Source organism: Nothobranchius furzeri, chromosome 6 (genome assembly GCF_043380555.1).
Source record: "Nothobranchius furzeri strain GRZ-AD chromosome 6, NfurGRZ-RIMD1, whole genome shotgun sequence".
Lineage (NCBI taxonomy): Eukaryota > Metazoa > Chordata > Actinopteri > Cyprinodontiformes > Nothobranchiidae > Nothobranchius > Nothobranchius furzeri.
In genome coordinates, this window is record NC_091746.1 from 79,969,242 (window position 1) to 79,989,711 (window position 20,470).

Sequence of the window (20,470 nt, forward strand, 5' to 3'; positions counted from 1 at the left end):
GACGATCTACAGGTGACCAGCTGCTTCCTCCTCAATATATACAGAGCCAAAATCAATGATCCTCCAGAAAGGTCCAATCAGAATCCACCTCTGAAAACAACAAGTTACTATAATCATCATGACTTGGCTGCACTTGTTTCTTTTCTCTGTCTTTTTTTTTTTTTGCTTTGTTGCCTCTCACACGGCTATTATTTAGGATTAAGCGGCAAACCAAAACCACATATGAGTGACGTGCAGAGGACAAGTCACAAAAGTACACAGGAACTTATAAAACACCACAGCCTGATGAGTAATGTTGGAGTTCTTCAAGATTTTAATTGTCATTCTAAAAGAAAACATGAAATCAGAAGACCTTAGCTTCATAGTTAAGAAAAACAATTAGTGATTTACGACAGAGGTATTACATACAGGCTTGAAATTGATCAAAATGTAAACATTCATAGATTAAAGGCTTATATATAATTATATTTACTCACCACTAAATTACTCTAAATAATAAAAAACCCTAAAATCTATATGTTTGGAATTCATTTGAAAACAGATGCAGAATATAAACAGATAAGTACACGAGTTTATAAGATACACAATTCTATCAGTTGAACTGAAGTCACAGCTCCCTAATTTAAAAGCACACGTGTATTCTAACAGATAAATGATAACTAACTTTGTCTTTTACAGGTGGAGGTACAGTAAATATATTTAATCTAAACTCAAGTCTGATAGAAAATCAAAAAAAAAATTCTTGAGGGCTTCTCTTTTAAGTTTCCAAATCTCTGTGATGGCGAGGAGGGAGAAGATGAAGCTCAAAATAGCAGGTTGATGTCCATGTCATCTGTGGAAAGACATGTCAGATAGAATATTTTATATGCATTCATCATGTGATCATGTTGAATTTTAACATAAATGCTAAGTATTTTTAGGTCGATAAGACGTGGCGTTGCTCTCACCGTCTTTGATACCAAAGCAGGAGGTCCACTCTTTAAATGACACCTGCTTGTCCTTGTCAGCATCACATTCCTGGAAGAAACGGGAAGTGCAGTGCTCCATTGGCACCAGAGGGACCCTGAGCGGGGCCAGCTCTGAGTGGGACAAGAATCTGCATAGAATGAGCAGTGAGTGGATGTTTATTACTGAGACGTCATCACAGGGTACACGAAGTATACTAAGACATAATGTTAAATATAAATACTTTGCTTAAGAACAAGGTACATATGTATACAAAGCTAAAAATAATTCCCCAAAAAAATGTTTAAGCTCATGGGACACAATTTCTCTCCAAGGTATCTAAATTATTTGAGGGATTTTATGGTATAATAATCAGATCCTTAACAAAATAATAATGTACTTTTTATCAATTGAAGAAACATAGCTGAATTTTGTCAACAAAATATAAAATATGTTTTTTGAAGTGTTATTTTAATGGTCATGAAAAAGACACAGGGTAGTTTTTCAATTTCAAGGTTGAATATTTTTCATTTCATTTCACATATAGTTTTATCAAACTTGATAAATTCTGTTAACACCTCCTTTACATTCTTTATCAATCATTGTTCATGTGTATGAAGATTTTTCTAATGGCGTTCCACAGGGCTCTCTGTTGGGCCCACTTGTGCTCAGAATTTATGGCCCACCTTCTGTGTTTAAACAAAGGTTTATTTATTATTTTATTTTTGGGCATCAACTTTTTATTATAATTTACGAATAAGACAAACAAGAGGTTGCAACCAACAGCAGGAGTGTTGTTGAAAAGATTACCTGATGGCTAAACAGAAGCTGCTTTAAATGAATCAGATAAATTATTCTCTAACATTGATTGTCAAACAACAAAATTTACAACAAGTCAAGCTTTATGTTAAATTGTGACTGTTTCATAGAGGGCAATAAAAATGAGCTTAAGTTAATAATCTCATATTTAAACAGTTTTTGTGTTTTTCTTTAGCAGGTAAAATTGCAAAGAGAGTATTTTGGAAATTATTGCCGAAATCAGATTTTGATGCAGTTCACTTTGTTAAAATGTACCTGTCAGAGGGATGCTGGTCCAGCTGAGCAAACTGCCAGTGCACTGGATAGATGTACATGTTGTAGTTCTTCTCAAAGTCCTGTGCAAGAAGCTCCAGGGGGTGATCTCCAGCATGAAGTCGCCTCTCATTCTCAAAGATTTTCTTGACCTAAACAAAAATAAAAATCTAATTTTCTCTTTAAAAAATGTCTTTTACAACATTTACAAGTCATTAACATGTGCAGTTCTATTTAAAACCAGCTTAATTCATTCATTTTTACATTCTGCGTTTGTTTCCAATTTCATCTCATTTGTAGAAAAAAAGTCAAATTCTGATGCATCTGCTGTTGCTTAAAACCTTACAAATATATTTAACATTCATTCATTCATTCTTTGACGCTTGAGGATAAAACATCAGTTATTGTTTAAATTACTAATTCCTAAATAAGGATTCCCTGTTAAAGAGGCCATATTAAAACTTTCATACATCAATGTCTATTTTTTTATGTAAAGTATGGGTTTTAAAGTCAAATTTAAAAAAGGATTATTTGTCACAGAGGTGTTTTCATGTCTTCCTTCAAACATTTTCTCAAACGTTGACCTCAGAAAAATTAATTCAGTTTCTTGAGGAATACACTAAGGTGGTACTTCACTCTTTAATTTGAACCTGTTGACCATCTTTAGCTTGTTCTTCATTAAGATAAAAATTAGAATAATATGTTGCTTTTGTGATTTAATATGCAATAAACTACATTTTTGTACAAAATGGTAATTAAACATTCCAAAGACAAGTGTGCATTTTGCTCAGCAACAATAACATGATGTTCTTGTATCTTACTTTAAATCTCTGCTTCGCAGTGAGGAAGCCTGGTGATGCCGAGTCATGCTCGTACAGCTGCAGCAGCACATTTTTCAGCCAGTCCCTCATTCGGAGAGGAAACTGGACCAGTTCGTTGCTCACACAAAGAGGGATCACTGAAGGAGAGAGCAGAGTTAAACCTTCCATCCATCCTTTAAAAGTAGTTTTTTTTAAAGCTGGTACAGTTTGTGTGAATTACATTTGCAGGGACCGGTGTAGTCCAGATGAAGTCTGTGGCCCTTCTTTGTGCCCTCCAAGTTGCATTTGATCGCAAAGAGCTCACATGACGTGTCATATGTTTTGTTGTCTGTCCCGCAAACCTGAAAATAAAATAAAACGTTTATTGTTTGAACCTTTTCAGGTGAAATTTGATCTCATATTGCAAGAACCTGCCTGATCAAATTCATTCGTCCTGCCTGGGCACTCTGAAGGTTGCTGACACACACAGCCTGGTTTACCATCTGTGTCGAGTTTACATGTTTTTCCACGTTTGCAGCGGAAATTTTCACATGGATCTAAAAGTCAGAACAAAACACAAGTTTCCCAATTGTGTATTTAGTTAGAATTACAAAATATAGAATGGGTTGCCCTATTTGAGCTACACACTACATCACATCATTCCTCCACCATTAGAGCTGGTGGTGGGATCTCATTCAACCTCGTATTCACTCACTAAGCCTGCAGGGCTGTTTGGTTGGGACCGTGAAGCCATGTGGGCACTATTCATGCAGAAATTGGTGCAAAATGACCCAGTCAGCAAATTCCTCTCACTCAGACATTGTTAGTATAGAGTTAGTCCTTATGAACACTCCTGACCAGAGAGAATGAAGGGTTTTTATGGCTCTAAAGTAACGTTAAAATGTAATGATTTAGAAAAAACACTCCACTGTTCAGAAAACATGTGAGCATCAAATATTCATTGTTTTCAGTTTGCAAGGTTTGAAAATGTTATTTACTCATTTTCAGGTTCTTAGATATGATTTAAACGTCTAACATTTCAATTTGTATGTAAATGTTTGTATTTCTTTCTTCTTTTATGTATTTTCTTGCAAACAAATCATCATTAAACTGGGAAACAATTGAGCCTGTACTGAGATAAGTAAATCAAATATAGTTTTACAGAGTAGATTCTGTTTTGTGATTATCGAATCATAATATGTTATTTCTGCTGAATGTTTGTATTTTTTTTTCAGTCAAAACTTTGATTTGTAGCTTGTAGTTGAAGACCCATAATATCTCTTCACTGCTGCCTTTCTACAGAGGTTTTCAACAAAAAGCTCCCGTATTAAAACATTATTTACGTAGCTTTGAAGCTGAGCCTTCTTCTACTTCTAATTTCTTCTGCTGCTTACTCAACTCAAGTTAAAATATGAAAATAATTTCTAACCAGACTGGGTTTTTAGAAGATGGATGTCTCCGCCAAGTAAGGACCTGGACCTGGGATAGAGTTCTGCTGAAGCTCTAATCTGCACTGGATTCACACCGACTAAAGGACCCTGAAAATGAAAAAGAAACATGATTTTTGTGGATTTATGGAAACAATTTCAGTTTATTTTAGAATGTCAGCTCACTGTAATCATAACAGATTTGTTAGAAATTTGGCCACTTGGAGGCGCTGCTGATAATCGCAGCAGTTAAAGGGCAAGACCAGTATTAACTGGGAGTTTGGTTTCTGCTGACATGTTCACATATTCTCTGTTTTTGAGACTTAACAACATCCCTAATTCCAGAAATGTCTATGGTTCATTCACATGATTTATATCAGATTTTTGTCCACAGACTTGTGGTGTTCCACAGGGATGTGTTCTCGGGACGCTGTTCTTGTTTATCTGCTGCTTTTGGAAGAAGTGTTTGCAAGTTGTAAATGTAGCACCATTAATTCTGTCACTTATTTCTTCTTGATTTCTGACAAGTTTTGTGAAGGTACTTATCATGATCCTTTATCTAAGGCCAACCAGCTTTATATTCTATTTAAACATACATGACACCTTAATGAGCTTCAAGGACTAGCACAATTTATTTTAACTCCAAATTATTATTCATCAAATAGTAGTTTAAAGCTTTTTTTCATTTATCTTAATCAGATTTTCAACTTTAATTGACGTTCCCAAAGGATTTGCATATCTGGGCAGTGAAAAGCTCATAAAAATTGTATAACTTTGCCTGCTTGCTTGGCTTGCTGAGGAAAATATTTGTTTCTTGATTTGTTGCTTTTTCATTTGGTGTGGTAGAAAACAATAAAGCATAAAATTTGATGCATGACAACCAAAATCGTAGTTTTGGGATGTGAAGCCAAAAGTACAAAGATAAAACAGTTCATCAGATGGTTAGTGAATTCTGTTGTGACTCACTGAAAGACTGATCCAATGTAAAAGTGCATTACCCATTTTCCCGCGCGTCCTCTCTTTGCTTTTTGGGCTATGTTCTCTGTTCCGGCGTCCTCTGGCTCCTGGCGGTCCTGTTGATCCGGTTCTTGCGTAGAACGTGTTTCATTTCTCTGAGGAGAGTCTTTCTTGGCTCTTTGGTTTTTCTTTGGTTTTCTTGTATTTCTCTTGGTGGAAGTTCCACTCTCATTTTTACTTTTCTCCTCCTTTTGAGACATTTGTAAACCTGATTTGAGGCTCTTTGACACTAGAGGATCATCATTTGCCTCCAGTTCTTCATTACTGACACTTTTTTTTTCAGTCAGTGAATCTTTGTCCTGATCAGGGGCTCCTACAGTGTTTCCTGTCTCTGAGGTTTGCATGGCCTCAGTCTTTTCATCATCATCCTCATTTTTAGCATCTAGAAGATCCTGACTCTGATCAGACGGAGTGTCATCAGCAGCTGGTTCAGTCTGTAGAGGTTGTAGAAGTTCACCATCAGCAGCATAATCAGGATCTGCAGGAAGTTCTGATTCTGTGCTGCCCTCTGTTTCCTCTAACATTCCAACATTCTTATTCCCATCATTGTCAGTGGGATTCTCCATCATTCCAGCTTCTGCTTCCTCATCCTCCACCTCACTTTCTTTTGCTTCTTCCTCTTCTTCTGTCTCTTTCTTTAGGAGATCTACCAGTTCTTCCTCACTCAACAGGACTGCACTGCTTTTCTTTTTGTTTTCAGTCACCTCGTCATCTTCATTTTCAGTGTTGGTGTTGTCCTCCGAGATCATTTCTCCATCTTGCTGCTCGTGGTTGCTAGCTTCAAACGCGGCCAAAGTGGGCAACAACTGTGCCTTGTAGGCCTCCTTTGTGATTAAATCCTTAAACAAGAAGATACATGTTTTACTTGTGATTTTTAATTATCTGAAACTATTTTTATAATAATAATAATAATATCAGACATGTGTTTAGTGTTAGGCACCTTTCCTTTGGCTGAGTGAGAAGTCTCCAGAGGTCTGTGGTGTTTGCCATGAGGTTTACTTTTGACCTAGATATAAAATAAACGATTAACAGCATCAGTTTTTGTAGCTGCCTTTGCTTGTTTAAATGTGTATACAATAAAGTGAGAAAAATCACATTCACTACTTACAGAAAGAGCAAATGTTGCTGCCAGTAAGAAAACAAAGAAGAAGCAGGCCCTCATATCTAAAAATAAAACAAATAATGTAAAAAAAAATACCCAAAAGAAACTTCATTTAAACACTCTAAATCTTATTATTATGGAAATTAATTCCTAATTTGTGAACTGGGTGCATGTTTTTGAAATAAAGCAGACTGATGCATTTGAATGCAGCCGACACTTTTGTGTCAAGCAGAGCTCCACTGGCCTCCGGCGTTGCCATGGTGATAAGCCTCTGAGATGCGCCTCGCTCTCTAAAGTCACATTCAGGACTAAAGTAAACACCGGAAGCTACCAGACTGGAAAAAGTTGACTAAGTCCACAATCCGACTCTACAGAGACATCACCGGATCCGTCTGGTGGAATAACGGCTTCACGCTTCGCCAAAACGGGCCTGACAAAGACAGCAGGGCTGTACGTTTGGAAATTAAACAAACACGTTTCATTCCTTGTCAGATTTTGATTCCTCACACTCAAATGCAAGGGTATTGATTTGCAGTGTGAGAAATTACTGACCCCTGATTACAAATCATTTCTCAATTTAGTTGAACTTAACATGATTTTTGAAGAATTTTAACAACATTTTGTTGTTGATCCGTTTGTGTACAGTTGTGAATGTGCAGTGTTTTAATGTGTCTAAGTATGCAAAAACAACTGTAAACCAATTCTCATCTAAGCAAAACAAAATCGAATGAGTCATAAACAAAAGAATTAATAGCAAACCTTTATAAAGCACCATCACAAAGTTGGTTCACTGCAAAAATTGATTTTCAAAAAAGTAAAAGGAAAGCCTTGCTTTTAGACATTTGATCTTATTTTTCTGTCTAAAAGGGAAAAAAGCCTTATTTGCAAAAACAGAGCTACTTGATATCAGGTAAATGTTCTTAAATATGATCAGATGTTTGTGTTTTGGGTAGAATAAAATCTCTCAACGGAGTTAACAAAATTTGCTGGAATTCTTAAAACAAATGTTTTTGTTTTACTCAAAACCAGATAAGTTTATCATATTTAATAAAATTTACCTTGTTTTGATTAGTTCTGTTTTGCAGATCAGATGTATTTTCTTTTTAGGCAAAACATAAGCTAACATTTCTTTTAAAATAGGTTTTTCTTACTTTCTTAAAATCAATATCTGAAGTGTAGCATCTGTATAACTTACCCTTCAGGTTCATCCGGGGACGTTTTAGCAGACTAAAAATGTTTTTTGTGCTTTTAAGCTGCACAGCTGAATGTTTAAACATGTATCAGACCTTACCTGCTGCTTGCATTAGAAGATTGACAATCCCTCTGAATCACCAGCATGGGCCTGAGTCAGACCTGTGAAAATGTCCTTTTGTATTCAAGACAGCACTAATGCAAACTGGCATCCGGCACACACACACTGGTGTGGGGGTGTTTTCAGGATCCGGGGTGCCACTGATCTGGGGAGGGTCTGTGGGGTGCAGAGATAAAGGGAGAGCCACAAAGGCACATTGAATTTCAGTTGGGTGGACTGCCTGGGAATGGGAATGTTTCCCCATGAAAATAAGAAAACATTCAAACACAAAGTTTAAAACAAAAGTATTTACCTTTCGCAGATAATATCATGAATTCATCAACATGTAATCGTTTCACGTGGAATGAAATTTTGAAATTGGTTTTATGTGGCTGTTGCTCAGTCATTTGTAATTTTGACCACTAGATGTCACTGCATCATGAGGGTAAACCAAACGCAAGGAGTCAGTGACTCTCACTGCCCCTCTCTCATCACAGGAGCTACAAGTATAATAATCTTGTGTGTGGAAATCATGCCTCAGGTCAGCGTGTGTTTACATGAAACGGGGTGTGTGTTCTGGGAGGGAGAAAGGTCTGTTTACACAAATAGTGACAGTTTAAGACCCACATATAGCTGTGTGTGTCTGGGTCACTTCAGGCTGAAAAAACTCATAGCAGCAAATACGAGTTAAAAAAAACTTGAGTATATCTGCTGAGAAATCAGGGGATAACATGAGAGCGTTTCAGCAGAACAGTTCCTGTTCCTCCTTGAACCGTCACCTTATCGTGGTGGAGGAGTTTGAGTGCCCTAATGATCCTAGGAGCTATGTTGTCTGGGGCACTTAGTGCCCCTGGTAGGGTCTCCCATGACAAATTGGTCTTAGGTGAAGGGTGAGACAAAGAACGGTTCGAAGGATCTTTCATGGCGGTTAAAACGAAGAGTCGGAGTACCCGGCCCGGAGGGTTACCGGGGTCCCACCCTGGAGCCAGGCCTGGGGTTGGGGCCCGTGAGCGAGCGCCTGGTGGCCGGGCTTTCGCCCATGGGGCCCGGCCGGGCCCAGCCCGAACCGGATACATGGTCTCGTCCAACTGTGGACCCACCACCCGCAGGAGGAACATGAAGGGTCCGGTGCAATGCGAATCGGGTGGCAGACCAAGGCGGGAGCCTTGGCGGTCCAATCCCCGGACAAGAAAACTAGTTTTTGGGACATGGAACGTCACCTCGCTGGCGGGGAAGGAGCAGGAGCTTGTGGCAGAGGTTGAGCGGTACCGGCTAGATATAGTCGGACTCACCTCGACACATTGCATTGGCTCTGGAACCCGAGACCTGGAGAGGGGTTGGACACTCTACTTTGCTGGAGTTGCTCCGGGTGAGAGGCGGAGGGCTGGGGTTGGCTTTTTGTTAGCCCCGAGACTCTCTGCCTGTGTGTTGGGGTTTACCCCGGGGGACAAGAGGGTAGCTTCCTTGCGCCTTCGGGTCGGGGAACGGGTCCTGACTGTTGTTTGTGCTTATGGGCCAAATATCAGTTCAGAGTACCCACCCTTTTTGGAGTCCCTGGGACGAGTGCTAGATAGTGCTCCATCAGGGGACTCCATTGTCCTGCTGGGGGACTTCAATGCTCACGTGGGCAATGACAGCTTGACCTGGAGGGGTGTGATTGGGAGGAACGGCCCACCTAATCTGAACTCGAGCGGTGTTTTGTTATTGGACTTCTGTGCAAGCCGCAGTTTGGCCATAACGAACACCATGTTCGAACATAAGGATGCCCACCGGTACACTTGGTACCAGGGCAGCCTAGGTCACAGGTCGATGATAGATTTTGTAGTCGTATCATCTGACCTGCGGCCGTATGTTTTGGACACCCGAGTGAAGAGAGGGGCGGAGCTGTCAACTGATCACCACCTGGTGGTGAGTTGGATCAGATGGCAAGGGAACATGCCGCGTAGACCTGGCAGACCCAAATGCATAGTGAGGGTCTGCTGGGAACGCCTGGCAGAAGAACCTGTCAAGACGGTCTTCAACTCCCACCTCCGGCAGAGCTTTGACCACGTCCCGAGAGCAGTGGGGGACATTGAGTCCGAGTGGGCCTTGTTCCACTCTGCGATTGTCGAGGCGGCTGTTGCTAGCTGTGGTCGTAAGGTGGCCGGTGCCAGTCGTGGTGGCAACCCCCGTACCCGCTGGTGGACACCAGAGGTTCGGGGAGCCGTCAGGCTGAAGAAGGAGGCCTACAGGGCGTGGCTGGTCTGTGGGTCTCCGGAGGCAGCAGACAGGTACCGGATAGCCAAGCGGGGTGCAGCAGTGGCAGTTGCCGAGGCAAAATCTCGGGCGTGGGAGGAGTTTGGTGAGGCCATGGAGAAAGACTATCGATCGGCTCCAAAGAGGTTCTGGCAAACTGTCCGGCGCCTCAGGAGAGGAAGGCAGCAACTCGCTCACACTGTTTACAGTGGGGATGGGGAGCTGCTGACGTCAACTGAGGCTATAGTCGGACGGTGGAAGGAATACTTTGAGGAGCTCCTCAATCCCACCAATGCGCATTCCGAGGAGGAACCAGAGCTGGGAGGCCTGGGGATGGACTGTCCGATCTCGGGGGCAGAAGTTGCTGAGGTAGTCAAACAACTACACAGCGGCGGAGCCCCGGGGGCGGATGAGGTTCGTCCTGGGTATCTCAAGGCTATGGATGTTGTAGGGCTGTCATGGTTGACACGTCTCTACAACATTGCGTGGTCATCGGGGGCAGTTCCTAGGGAGTGGCAGACCGGGGTGGTGGTCCCCATCTTTAAGAAGGGTGACCTGAGGGTGTGTTCCAACTATAGGGGGATCACACTCCTCAGCCTCCCTGGAAAGGTCTACGCCAAGGTACTGGAGAGGAGGGTCCGATCGATAGTTGAATCTCAGATAGAGGAGGAGCAATGTGGTTTTCGTCCTGGCCGTGGAACTGTGGACCAGCTCTATACCCTTGCAAGGGTGATGGAGGGGGCATGGGAGTTTGCCCAACCAATCCACATGTGCTTTGTGGATTTGGAGAAGGCTTATGACCGTGTCCCCAGGGGCACCCTGTGGGGGACGCTCCAGGAGTATGGGGTGGGTGGCTTTCTGTTAAGGGCCATTCAGTCCCTTTACCAGAGGAGCGTGAGTTTGGTCCGCATAGCCGGTAGTAAGTCGGACCTGTTCCCAGTGAGGGTTGGACTCCGCCAGGGCTGCCCTTTGTCACCGTTTCTGTTCATCACTTTTATGGACAGAATTTCTAGACGCAGCCGTGGTGTGGAGTGTGTCGAGTTTGGTGGCAGGAGAATCTCGTCTCTGCTTTTTGCGGATGATGTGGTCCTCCTAGCTTCATCCAGCTCTGACCTTCAGCTCTTGCTGGGTAGGTTCGCGGCCGAATGTGAAGCGGCTGGGATGAGGATCAGCACCTCCAAATCTGAGACCATGGTTCTCGACCGGAAAAGGGTGGCTTGCCACCTCCGGGTCGGGGGAGAGGTCCTACCTCAAGTGGAGGAGTTTAAGTATCTCGGGGTCTTGTTCACTAGTGAGGGTAGGAGGGATCGGGAGATCGACAGGCGGATTGGTTCGGCGTCTGCAGTGATGCGGACGCTGAGCCGATCTGTCGTGGGGAAGAGGGAGCTGAGCCAGAAAGCCAGGCTCTCGATTTACCGGTCGATCTACGTCCCAATCCTCACCTATGGTCATGAGCTTTGGGTAATGACCGAAAGAACGAGATTGCGGATACAAGCGGCCGAAATGAGTTTCCTCCGTAGGGTGGCCGGGCTCAGCCTTAGAGATAGGGTGAGGAGCTCGCACATTCGGGAGGGACTCGGAGTAGAACCGCTGCTCCTCCGGATCGAAAGGAGCCAGTTGAGGTGGTTTGGGCATCTGGTCAGGATGCCTCCTGGACGCCTCCCCGGGGAGGTGTTTCGGGCATGTCCTGCCGGCAGAAGGCCCCCGGGTCGACCCAGGACACGTTGGAGAGGTTACATCTCCAATCTGGTCCGGGAACGCCTTGGGGTCCTGCCGGAGGAGCTGGTGGACAAGACCGGGGAGAGGACGGCCTGGAGCTCCCTAATTGGGATGCTGCCCCCGCGACCCGGACCCGGATAAGCGGAGGAAGACGAAGACGAAGACGAAGACGAAGGCGTTTCAGCAGAACAGCCACAATAGATGTGAGATTACTTCATGTTTTGTTTTTTTAGATTCGTTATTATTGGGAACTAGCTGACTTATGCTTAAAAATATTTTATATATTCTCAGCTTCAACACACACCATGAGCTCTAACAGTGAAAATGAAGAAATGGATCTTTTTACAGCCAGTCTGTTTTGTAAGAACACTCATTCATTTAACACATTTGCAGTGATCTCTAGTAGGAATGAATGCCTTCTAAGTCATACTCTGGGGAAACAAAGCACCAGTTACAGAAGTTAGAAGTGAGTCATATCAGAGTTGAGCTTCAGACGGCAGGATTTGGACTCTTATTTCCTGATATTTGGACATCTCGTCTCTGATTGGCTAACAGCAACACAACTTTGCATCTTTGATGTTTTATCTCCACAAATAATACAAGCTTGGAGGAGTTCTGATATGTGGTGGAGTTGCTAATGCTAACAGTTAGCTTCTATTAGCTGAAATGTTCTCTGCTGTTTACTGGACACTAAACCAACAGCAGCCTTCCCCGTCTCAAGTCAAGATGGGTGAGTCCACGAATGACAGTGTGATGTAGATCTTTCAGGCTTTTCTAATCTATTTTCTATCAGAAGCTAATGAGATAGGTGTAGGAGACTATTTTTATGTGCAGCCTGCATGACAAAGTCAGAGTGACCCATTCTAATCAGAAATAATCTTTAAAAATGTTTTTTCAGTGATCCACATCTTTAAATCTCCCAAACTTGAGTCGGATTTTGTTGTAAAAGTTGATTTTTATTTATTTTTTTGGTTTTTACATCCAGTTGAACCTGCATTTCTAACATACTGGGGTTGAACTGCTTCAAAATTGGATTTGAAATGATAACTAACTCAAACATAGAAAAACCAGACTTAACCAGATCCAGTCTGAGTCTGAGGTCAGCCTCAGTCTTGGCCTCTAAAGCTGCTCCTAAAATACAATATGCAAGCTGAAGAAGCTATCACATCAAAATCAGCCCATTTTTAAATAATAACTTAATATTTAAGGTTATGCTTATCTTGAGAGTTTACTCAGTTTACTTTTAAAACTCTCAAATCATCCAGAGGTGTGAAAACATGGAGGAAAATCCTTGAGACGCCGTTATTTACATTAATCTGAACTTTATTTCAAATGTTGCGAGCATTAGCACGAGGCGTGCGGCTGGAGAACGAGGGCAAAACCTGGGTGAGATTGCAGTGAGCAGATATTTAGACTGTCTGTGTCCCTCAAGCATCAATCATCCCCTCCCCACTCCTGCCCTGTGGCTTTGGCGGTGAACTCCAGACTGGTGAACATCCAGGCTAATTGCTGCTTTCGTCTGCTCAGTAGAAATCCAAAGTAGGGCGAAACAAGGAATTCTGTAACCCTATTTTGGCTCTGACCATATAAGGACATCCAGGAAGCAATTATGGGCCTTGGGGAGAAAATATAGAAGTTTAAAGTTAGACTTCCTACTGTACAGGGCCAGGTTTGAGCCATGTTTCCTGGAACAAGCTGAACACTGATGGGAATATTATTCAAAATATGTTTTAAAGAAAGTTAGATTTTTTAAGTAATGTTTAAAGTAATTAAAGGTTTTTCTTCCTTGTGAAAGAAAAGTAAAAACACCCAATTTCACCGGAAACAAGCCCGTGCTGTGCTGCTCAGACCTGTCTGGCCCTCTCCTTTCCACTCAGAGTGGGTGACTTTGTGTTGTTTTTTTTTAAACAGGCCACAAACCTATGGTTTAGCGGCATAAACTATATTCCTCTAAAGACTTGTGAGGGGGTGGAGGAAATTTATGCAAGACTGAAAGAAGCTCTGTGTGTGTGTGTGCTTGTGTGTGTGCTTGTGTGTGTGTGTGTGTGTGTGTGTGTGTGTGTGTGTGTGTGTGTGTGTGTGTGTGTGTGTGTGTGTGTGTGTGTGTGTGTGTGTTCGCCTACAGTCATCATCATCACCAGTTTGTTTTTAGGCTCCCTTCTTGGGACAAATACACCTTCGTGTGTCGGCAAGAGGGAGACGTCCGGAAGGAAGTGATGCAATCGTCTTAAATGAGGTTACATATATACAGCGGCGTGTAGCGTATCCCCACACAGCTGAGACGTAGCTCGGACCCGGATCTGGATTCTTGCTGGTACACAGAGACTGTAACTGCACACACTCTGAACCACCGGGATATAAACGAATCCTCTCTACCAGGTTTGGAGTTTTCTTTATATGTTCGTCTGACAGCAGTATTGGGTGGATGCATGGTAAACCTTTCATGTTTGCACTACCTTCAGTGCAAAAAAGCCTTTTCTGCATTCATGAACCTTTTAAATTTGATGTTGCCACACTTTTTGCATGGATGCTTTTTATAATAATTTGTCACTAAACTTTTGAACTGACTTGAACTAATTGCAGTGAAACTTATGTTACAGAATGAAGGCTGCATTCATCACATTTTGTCTTTTTGGAGCAGCTTTTGCCAACCCAGTAAGTATAAAACTCTTGAATCTTGAAATAGTTATGAAAGTTATCATTTTAAATGTTTACAAAGAATATTTTAGGCTTTTTCATCAAAGAACTATACCATTCTTGTACACTATTCCCTTCATAAAAATGAATATTACCATAAATCATCATCACCCTGGATGTGTTCTCTTCTCTGGTAACAATGGTGTCTGTTTCATTCTGGCAGATTTTACACAATGCCCTGGTATCGAGTGAGCTCGACTCAAACTCAGTAAGTCACGCTGATAAACTGCATTTGGATCTGAACGGTGTGCAGGATTTTATTTGTTCCTCTGATGGCGTCAGCAGAAAACCTAACAATGGGCGCGTCTGCAGAGACGATTGTTTGCAATGTTTGTGTTTCTGCAGCACCGGACTCGACATGAGTGGATCTGATGCGAACATGTTTGTTGTTTCTGCTGCAGTCTAAAGCTGTAATCAAGTCTAATTAGCTGTGAGCTTCATTTGTTTTTTGCTTTTCTCCAGACTGAAAGTTTGTCGGCTTCAAAATCTGCTGAAAATAACACCTCAGAGATTCAGGTAAGGAATGGATTCATTTTAGTGGTTAGCTTAATATTAATGCGTGTTTTTTTTTAATAAATGGGTGAATTTCTCTCTTTGTGATGCAGAGCTCAGAAGAGAACGTCTCAAATCAAGTGAGATTGTTTTTATTCTGAATCTTTCAGTCACAGATTGGGGAAAAAAACTGTTTTGTGCTAAAAACAAATTCTTTTTTTAACAGAGTTCTGAGTCAGAGTCCACAGAATCCACTTCAGAAGACAAGGTGTGTTGCGTCGACAAGCATATTTGCTATAAACTGTCAGTTTCCTAAATTACAAGTATACATGCATTTATAGGAAATTGTTTTGTTTTGCCAGAGCTTTTATGTGTTTCACTAAGTTGTTGTGCTTATCCATTCTTATAAACAGACCTCAGAAGAGAGTAACAGCCAATCAGACGAGGATAACGGGGTAAGAGGAAATGAATTCACAAATCATTTACTAATGTATAAATCTTTTTTATCATTTGGCTTTTGAGTTGGTTTTATGCTTTTAATGCTTATACATTTTGTATGTTTTTTTATTGCTCTCTGTGTTTTTAGTGTATTTTATGTTCAGCGCCTCCTGCAAAGCCAGTGGAAGGTGCTATATAAATAGAGGTAGATTGATTGATCTCGATTTACCGGTCGATCTACGTTCCTACCCTCACCTATGGTCATGAGCTTTGGGTAGTGACCGAAAGAACGAGATTGTGGATACAAGCGGCCGAAATGAGTTTTCTCCGAAGAGTGGCTGGGCTCTCCCTTAGAGATAGGGTGAGAAGTTCGGTCATCCGGGAGGGGCTCGAAGTAGACCCGCTGCTCCTCCACATCGAGAGGAGCCAGTTGAGGTGGCTCAGGCATCTGGTCAGGATGCCTCCTGGACGCCTCCCTGGTGAGGTTTTCCGGGCACGTCAAACCGGGAGGAGACCTAAAGGTAGACCCAGGACACGTTGGAGGGACTATGTCTCTCACCTGGCCAGGGAACCCCTTGGGATTCCCCCGGAAGAGCTGGCCCAAGTGGCTGGGGAGATGGGAAGTCAGGGCCTCTTGACTTAAGCTACTGCCCCCCGCGACCCGACTCCAAATAAGCGGATGAAAATAGATGGATGGATGATTGATCTTGACCTCTATTATTCTTGCTCAGATGGACTCGATGCCTGAAACCAAGGATGACAGCATGGGCAGTGAGGAAAACATCCGAAAGGTAAGGCAAATATTTTTCACTTAATTTTAGATCCAATTTTGTCTCACCAGATGTTAAAAGTTAGTAAAAATACACTTTTTTTTACACCTCTCCACAGCAGAGTTGGGTGAGAGTGTTCCCAGGTTTGGTCAAAACCCTCAGTGCAGAGGACAACTCAAGCAGCACGGAGGTTAAAGGTCAACCAGAATACCTGAACACCAAGCTGGCTGACAAACAGCCAACTCGCACATCCACCAAGAAAGCTCCGAGTCACACAAAGCAGCCGCTGCTGGACACCACCACCACGGACAGCAGCGACACCACCAGCGACAGCACCGACACCAGCGACATCACAGCTGCCACCAGCAACAGCAGCGAGAGCATCAGCCATGAAAGCCCTGAGAGTGAAGAGAACAGCAGCGAGAGCGTGAGCAGGAGCACAGAGGACAGTAACGCCAGTGACAGCTCCGAGCTGCAGCAAATCAAAACCAGTGACTGTGTTAATGGGACCCAGAGCTGTGAAAGTGAGGAGCACTTGTTCCAGAGTATAGGAGATGATGCTCACTTCTCAGTGAACCACCTGATGGTGCCAGATGATGAAGGGGAGCTGAGACTGAGGAGACGATGACATGTCTTCATGTTGTGAGCATTACTGAAGACTTAACATTAGCATTGCGCTAACTGCAGCTTATTGACTCGTATGTGTGAAAATGACTGTCTTATTACACCATAAGCTTTACTTTGCTTTGATGATATTTAAAAGCCAAATTCAACAATGTATTCAGGAATTTTATGTTAATAAATAAATAAACATGTGATCATTGTTATAACTGTCTTATTACAAAAGATATATAAGTTATGCAGCTGTGCACTTGTCTCAAATGTGTGTGTGTGTGTGTGTGTGTGTGTGTGTGTGTGTGTGTGTGTGTGTGTGTGTGTGTGTGTGTGTGTGTGTCTGTGTCATAAGTAATAATAACAAAGTATTGATTTTTCTCACAGTAAATTTTACAAAAACAAAGCCTGTTTTTGTTTTTATGGTTCCATCAGAACAAATCACAACACAGTAATCTTGGAATAATGTTGAAATAATGTTTCTTTGTAGAGGAAACACTAAACTGAGACCTTAAAGCGCTATATTCAGTATGTGTGCAACATCTGCATGCACATTTGCATGTGTCCTTTATGCTGTTTCTTCTTGGAAACTGGATTTCTTTTTTTTTTTCATTTTTTAATGCTGAGGGTTACAATAGTAGCTTAATGCTGTGAGCTTTGAACTTTCCCACTGTGGGATCAACAAAGTATATTCTATTCCATTCTATTCTATTCTATACTTACATACAGTGCCGGTCAAAAGTTTTGACACACCTGTCTCATTCAATGTCGTCGTCGTTGTCTTCCTCCACTTATCCGGGTCCGGGTCACGGGGGCAGCATCCCAACTAGGGAGCTCCAGACCGTCCTCTCCCCGGCCACCTCCACCAGTTCCTCCAGCAGGACCCCAAGGCATTCCCGGACCAGATTGGAGATGTAACCTCTCCAACGTGTCCTGGGTCGACCTGGGGGACTCCTGTCGGCAGGACATGCCCGAAACACCTCCCCGGGGAGGCGTCCAGGAGGCATCCTGACCAGATACCCAAACCACCTCAACTGACTCCTTTCGATGCGGAGGAGCAGCGGTTCTACTCCGAGTCCCTCCCGAATGTCCGAGCTCCTCACCCTATCTCTAAGGCTGAGCCCGGCCACCCTACGGAGGAAACTCATTTCGGCCGCTTGTATCCGCGATCTCGTTCTTTCGGTCATTACCCAAAGCTCATGACCATAGGTGAGGATTGGGACGTAGATCGACCGGTAAATCGAGAGCCTGGCTTTCTGGCTCAGCTCCCTCTTCACCACAACAGATCGGCTCAGCGTCCGGCATCACTGCAGACGCTGAACCAATCCGCCTGTCGATCTCATTCAATGTGTTTTCTTTATTTTCATGACCATACATTGGTAGATTCTCACTGAAGGCTTCAAAATTATGAATGAACACATGTGGGGTTATGTACTTAGCCAAAAAATGTGAAATAACCGAAAACATGTTTTAGATTCTATTCTCTTCAAATAGCCACCCTTTGCCCTGATTACTGCTTTGCACACTCTTGGCATTCTCTAGATGAGCTTCAAGTGGTTTTCCAATAGGTTTGAAGGAGTTCCAAGAGGTGTTTTGCACTTGTTGGCCCCTTTGTAAATGGTCATGAAAATGAAGAAAACACATTGAATGAGAACGTGTGTCCAAATTTTTGGCCTGTACTGTACTGTACTGTACACACACACACAAACACAGTTGGCAGGCCTGTAAAGCGTGAATACGAACAGAATATTACAAGAGAATCTGACATTTCTTGGGAATCTTCTCAGAAAGTGAGTTTCATGACTTACAAAGTTGGGTGGATCGGCAACATGGCCGGTTAGCTCAGTTGGTTAGAGCGTGGTGCTAATAACGCCAAGGTCGCGGGTTCGATCCCCGTACGGGCCACTGTGCTTTTACACCCTGCCCGTGTCCAACTCCAGCCAGGCCCTGCAACCTACACATGCGTGCACAGAATAGATGTGGTAATTTAGACTTTTAACTTTTCTATGGGGTCCCAGTCCCCACTTTGAGAACCACTGCTCTAGGCGTTCATATTTCATGGTTACTACTGTTTGTGTCATTGTGAAGAGATAATTCATAGGCTACAAAATCAAAACGTCACAGATATCATGTAATAAATATTTATATGCATGAGTTTACGACCCTAGCGTCGTAAGTTTCAAACACTAGATGGAGACAAATGCCAATGGAACAATAAGACTATCAGGCCAGTGTTTTGTGAAATTGTTCGCATTTTCTTAAATAAAGCAGTTGGTTTACTTGGTGTACAGATGCTCGCCACACATTTTATTTGGTAATATCAAATGTGTATCAATTTATTCCACTTCACTTTTATGTACTTTGTGTTGGTCTATCACAGAAAATCTAACTAAAAACGTTGTAACATGTAAAAAGGCATAAAAGGGATGTGAATACTCTGTAAGGCTCTGTATTTATTCACTTTAGTTTCCCACCACAAAAACAAAAAGTTATTTATTCTAATCATTTAAAGAGCAAGTCACCCCCTACCAGAGTCTAACTCCACTCCCACTTCATGTTTGAAAAATGCAACAAATGCTGTTGCCAGGCAGACCGAGAGGGCGGAGCCGCTAACAAATACACACACACACAGGCTCACAACGGCATTGTGACATCATAATGTACCAGTTTACATCATAGCATACCTCTTAGCCAATAGCGGTGGCAGATTTAAATTCAAATACAGTGCAGAGTTTTTGCCTGACAACGGCACAACACTGCCAGTTTTAGGCAGAATATTTAAATTTTAACTAAGATGCACTGAAGTGCCAAATTATTGACGACACGTGTCTGCAGCACGATTAGACACTCGCTTATTTAGTTTATCAGCAAAAAAAGTTGATTTGGGGGTGACTTGCTCTTTAAGGTAGATTTGTAGTGTTTGGCAAGACTTGAATAAGCACTAGCTTCTTCCCACTCCCTTTGGGCCAACGGTTTTCCTTTTATTTGTACATCTTTCCTTCTCTTTTTTTTTACTGTGTTTATTGATTTTAAAATGTTTGTCTTGTGTCCAAATAAGATTTAATCAGTCAAAGGCGTTGATTACACATTTGCTCAGTTCAGGAACAAAAAAAACTCATTTATACCTATATGTGTATGGTTTTACCTTTGTGTCGGTCTAAACATGGCTTTTTATCTCAGCAGGTGAGAATCTGGTGTTAATACATTCGTGGGTTTGACCGTTGAATGGGCCATTGACTGTTTTAAACTTTCTTATGATTCTTTTGGCATTCAATTCATGAGTAGTCCCACGTAGAGCAATGATTTGGTACTTTATAATCGAAATGTCACAAACATCACATTAAACACTAGATGGAGACAAAGGAACAAAATGTCACTAAAATAAAACAACAAGCGCCTCTAAACGGCCCTTTTTGATTGGCAGCAAAACAACTGATCATCAAAATTAACGTGTATCATTTTACCAGAGATAATGCAGAGCTGAAAAGTATTGACACTGTATGTTAAAAATGACTTCTTGCTGAATTAGATGTAACGTTTTAACACAGGTGGAATTTGTGAATGTAATCTGGGCTCAGTGTGTTTATTATCATATTCTGTGTAACCCATTCACAGACTTGTTCTTTTTAATTAAGATTACTCACCAGCGTTTATTCTAAGTCTTCCTATTAGCTTTTAATTTTACATTTTAGACACATACCCGTGGTCGACGCTCCAGCTTTGCGCCATCTTGAAATAACAGTTGCTGTTTAGGGACACAAATTTGAACGCTTCGCGCGTTAGGATGATGTAACCTACAAAAACCAGCAGGGGGCAGCAATACACCGGCTTAGGTTTGCAGTTCCTCAAATTTT

The 20,470-nt window shown here is 42.2% G+C and overlaps 2 protein-coding genes and 1 non-coding gene across 6 annotated transcripts; 2 read left to right on the forward strand and 1 right to left on the reverse strand.

The window, feature by feature from the left end:
• Nucleotides 1–290: 290 nt before the first annotated feature.
• On the reverse strand, nucleotides 291–20,404 carry sparcl1 (SPARC-like 1). Of its 3 annotated transcripts, none has more exons than XM_070552835.1 (13): nucleotides 20,317–20,404; nucleotides 18,425–18,570; nucleotides 7,654–7,830; nucleotides 6,369–6,424; nucleotides 6,201–6,266; nucleotides 5,242–6,099; nucleotides 4,246–4,354; nucleotides 3,252–3,373; nucleotides 3,058–3,178; nucleotides 2,838–2,974; nucleotides 2,020–2,168; nucleotides 948–1,096; nucleotides 291–832 (listed from the first exon to the last, which is right to left on the reverse strand). In XM_070552835.1, exons 3-13 carry the CDS (start codon nucleotides 7,664–7,666, stop codon nucleotides 804–806), a joined length of 1,809 nt encoding a protein of 602 aa, XP_070408936.1. In that variant the 5' UTR covers nucleotides 7,667–7,830; nucleotides 18,425–18,570; nucleotides 20,317–20,404; the 3' UTR covers nucleotides 291–803. The 3 variants fall into 3 exon arrangements, with proteins under 3 accessions (XP_070408936.1, XP_054600784.1, XP_015799154.1); XM_054744809.2 differs by lacking the exons at nucleotides 18,425–18,570; nucleotides 20,317–20,404 and adding exons at nucleotides 15,794–15,978; nucleotides 16,216–16,351; XM_015943668.3 differs by lacking the exons at nucleotides 18,425–18,570; nucleotides 20,317–20,404 and adding an exon at nucleotides 16,216–16,356.
• On the forward strand, nucleotides 13,878–16,813 carry scpp1 (secretory calcium-binding phosphoprotein 1). Of its 2 annotated transcripts, none has more exons than XM_015943678.3 (9): nucleotides 13,878–13,986; nucleotides 14,208–14,262; nucleotides 14,468–14,512; nucleotides 14,767–14,820; nucleotides 14,910–14,936; nucleotides 15,023–15,064; nucleotides 15,210–15,251; nucleotides 15,966–16,025; nucleotides 16,123–16,813. In XM_015943678.3, exons 2-9 carry the CDS (start codon nucleotides 14,209–14,211, stop codon nucleotides 16,630–16,632), a joined length of 834 nt encoding a protein of 277 aa, XP_015799164.1. In that variant the 5' UTR covers nucleotides 13,878–13,986; nucleotide 14,208; the 3' UTR covers nucleotides 16,633–16,813. The 2 variants fall into 2 exon arrangements, with proteins under 2 accessions (XP_015799164.1, XP_015799165.1); XM_015943679.3 differs by having other exon boundaries at nucleotides 16,126–16,813.
• On the forward strand, nucleotides 18,448–18,521 carry trnai-aau (transfer RNA isoleucine (anticodon AAU)). The gene has a single exon. It is a non-coding gene; the product is annotated as a tRNA-Ile (tRNA).
• Nucleotides 20,405–20,470: the final 66 nt, after the last annotated feature.

Bases quoted from the DNA above. Each gene is read 5' to 3' on its own strand.
- sparcl1 (XM_070552835.1), bottom strand. The intron at 3,179-3,251 runs GCAGGTTCTTGC...TTTTATTTTCAG, and splicing joins GGACGAATGAATTTGATCAG to GTTTGCGGGACAGACAACAA. The intron at 1,097-2,019 runs GTACATTTTAAC...CATTCTATGCAG, and splicing joins GACCAGCATCCCTCTGACAG to ATTCTTGTCCCACTCAGAGC.
- scpp1 (XM_015943678.3), top strand. From the start codon at position 14,209: ATGAAGGCTGCATTCATCACATTTTGTCTTTTTGGAGCAGCTTTTGCC. The intron at 15,065-15,209 runs GTGTGTTGCGTC...TCTTATAAACAG, and splicing joins AATCCACTTCAGAAGACAAG to ACCTCAGAAGAGAGTAACAG. The intron at 16,026-16,122 runs GTAAGGCAAATA...ACCTCTCCACAG, and splicing joins GTGAGGAAAACATCCGAAAG to CAGAGTTGGGTGAGAGTGTT.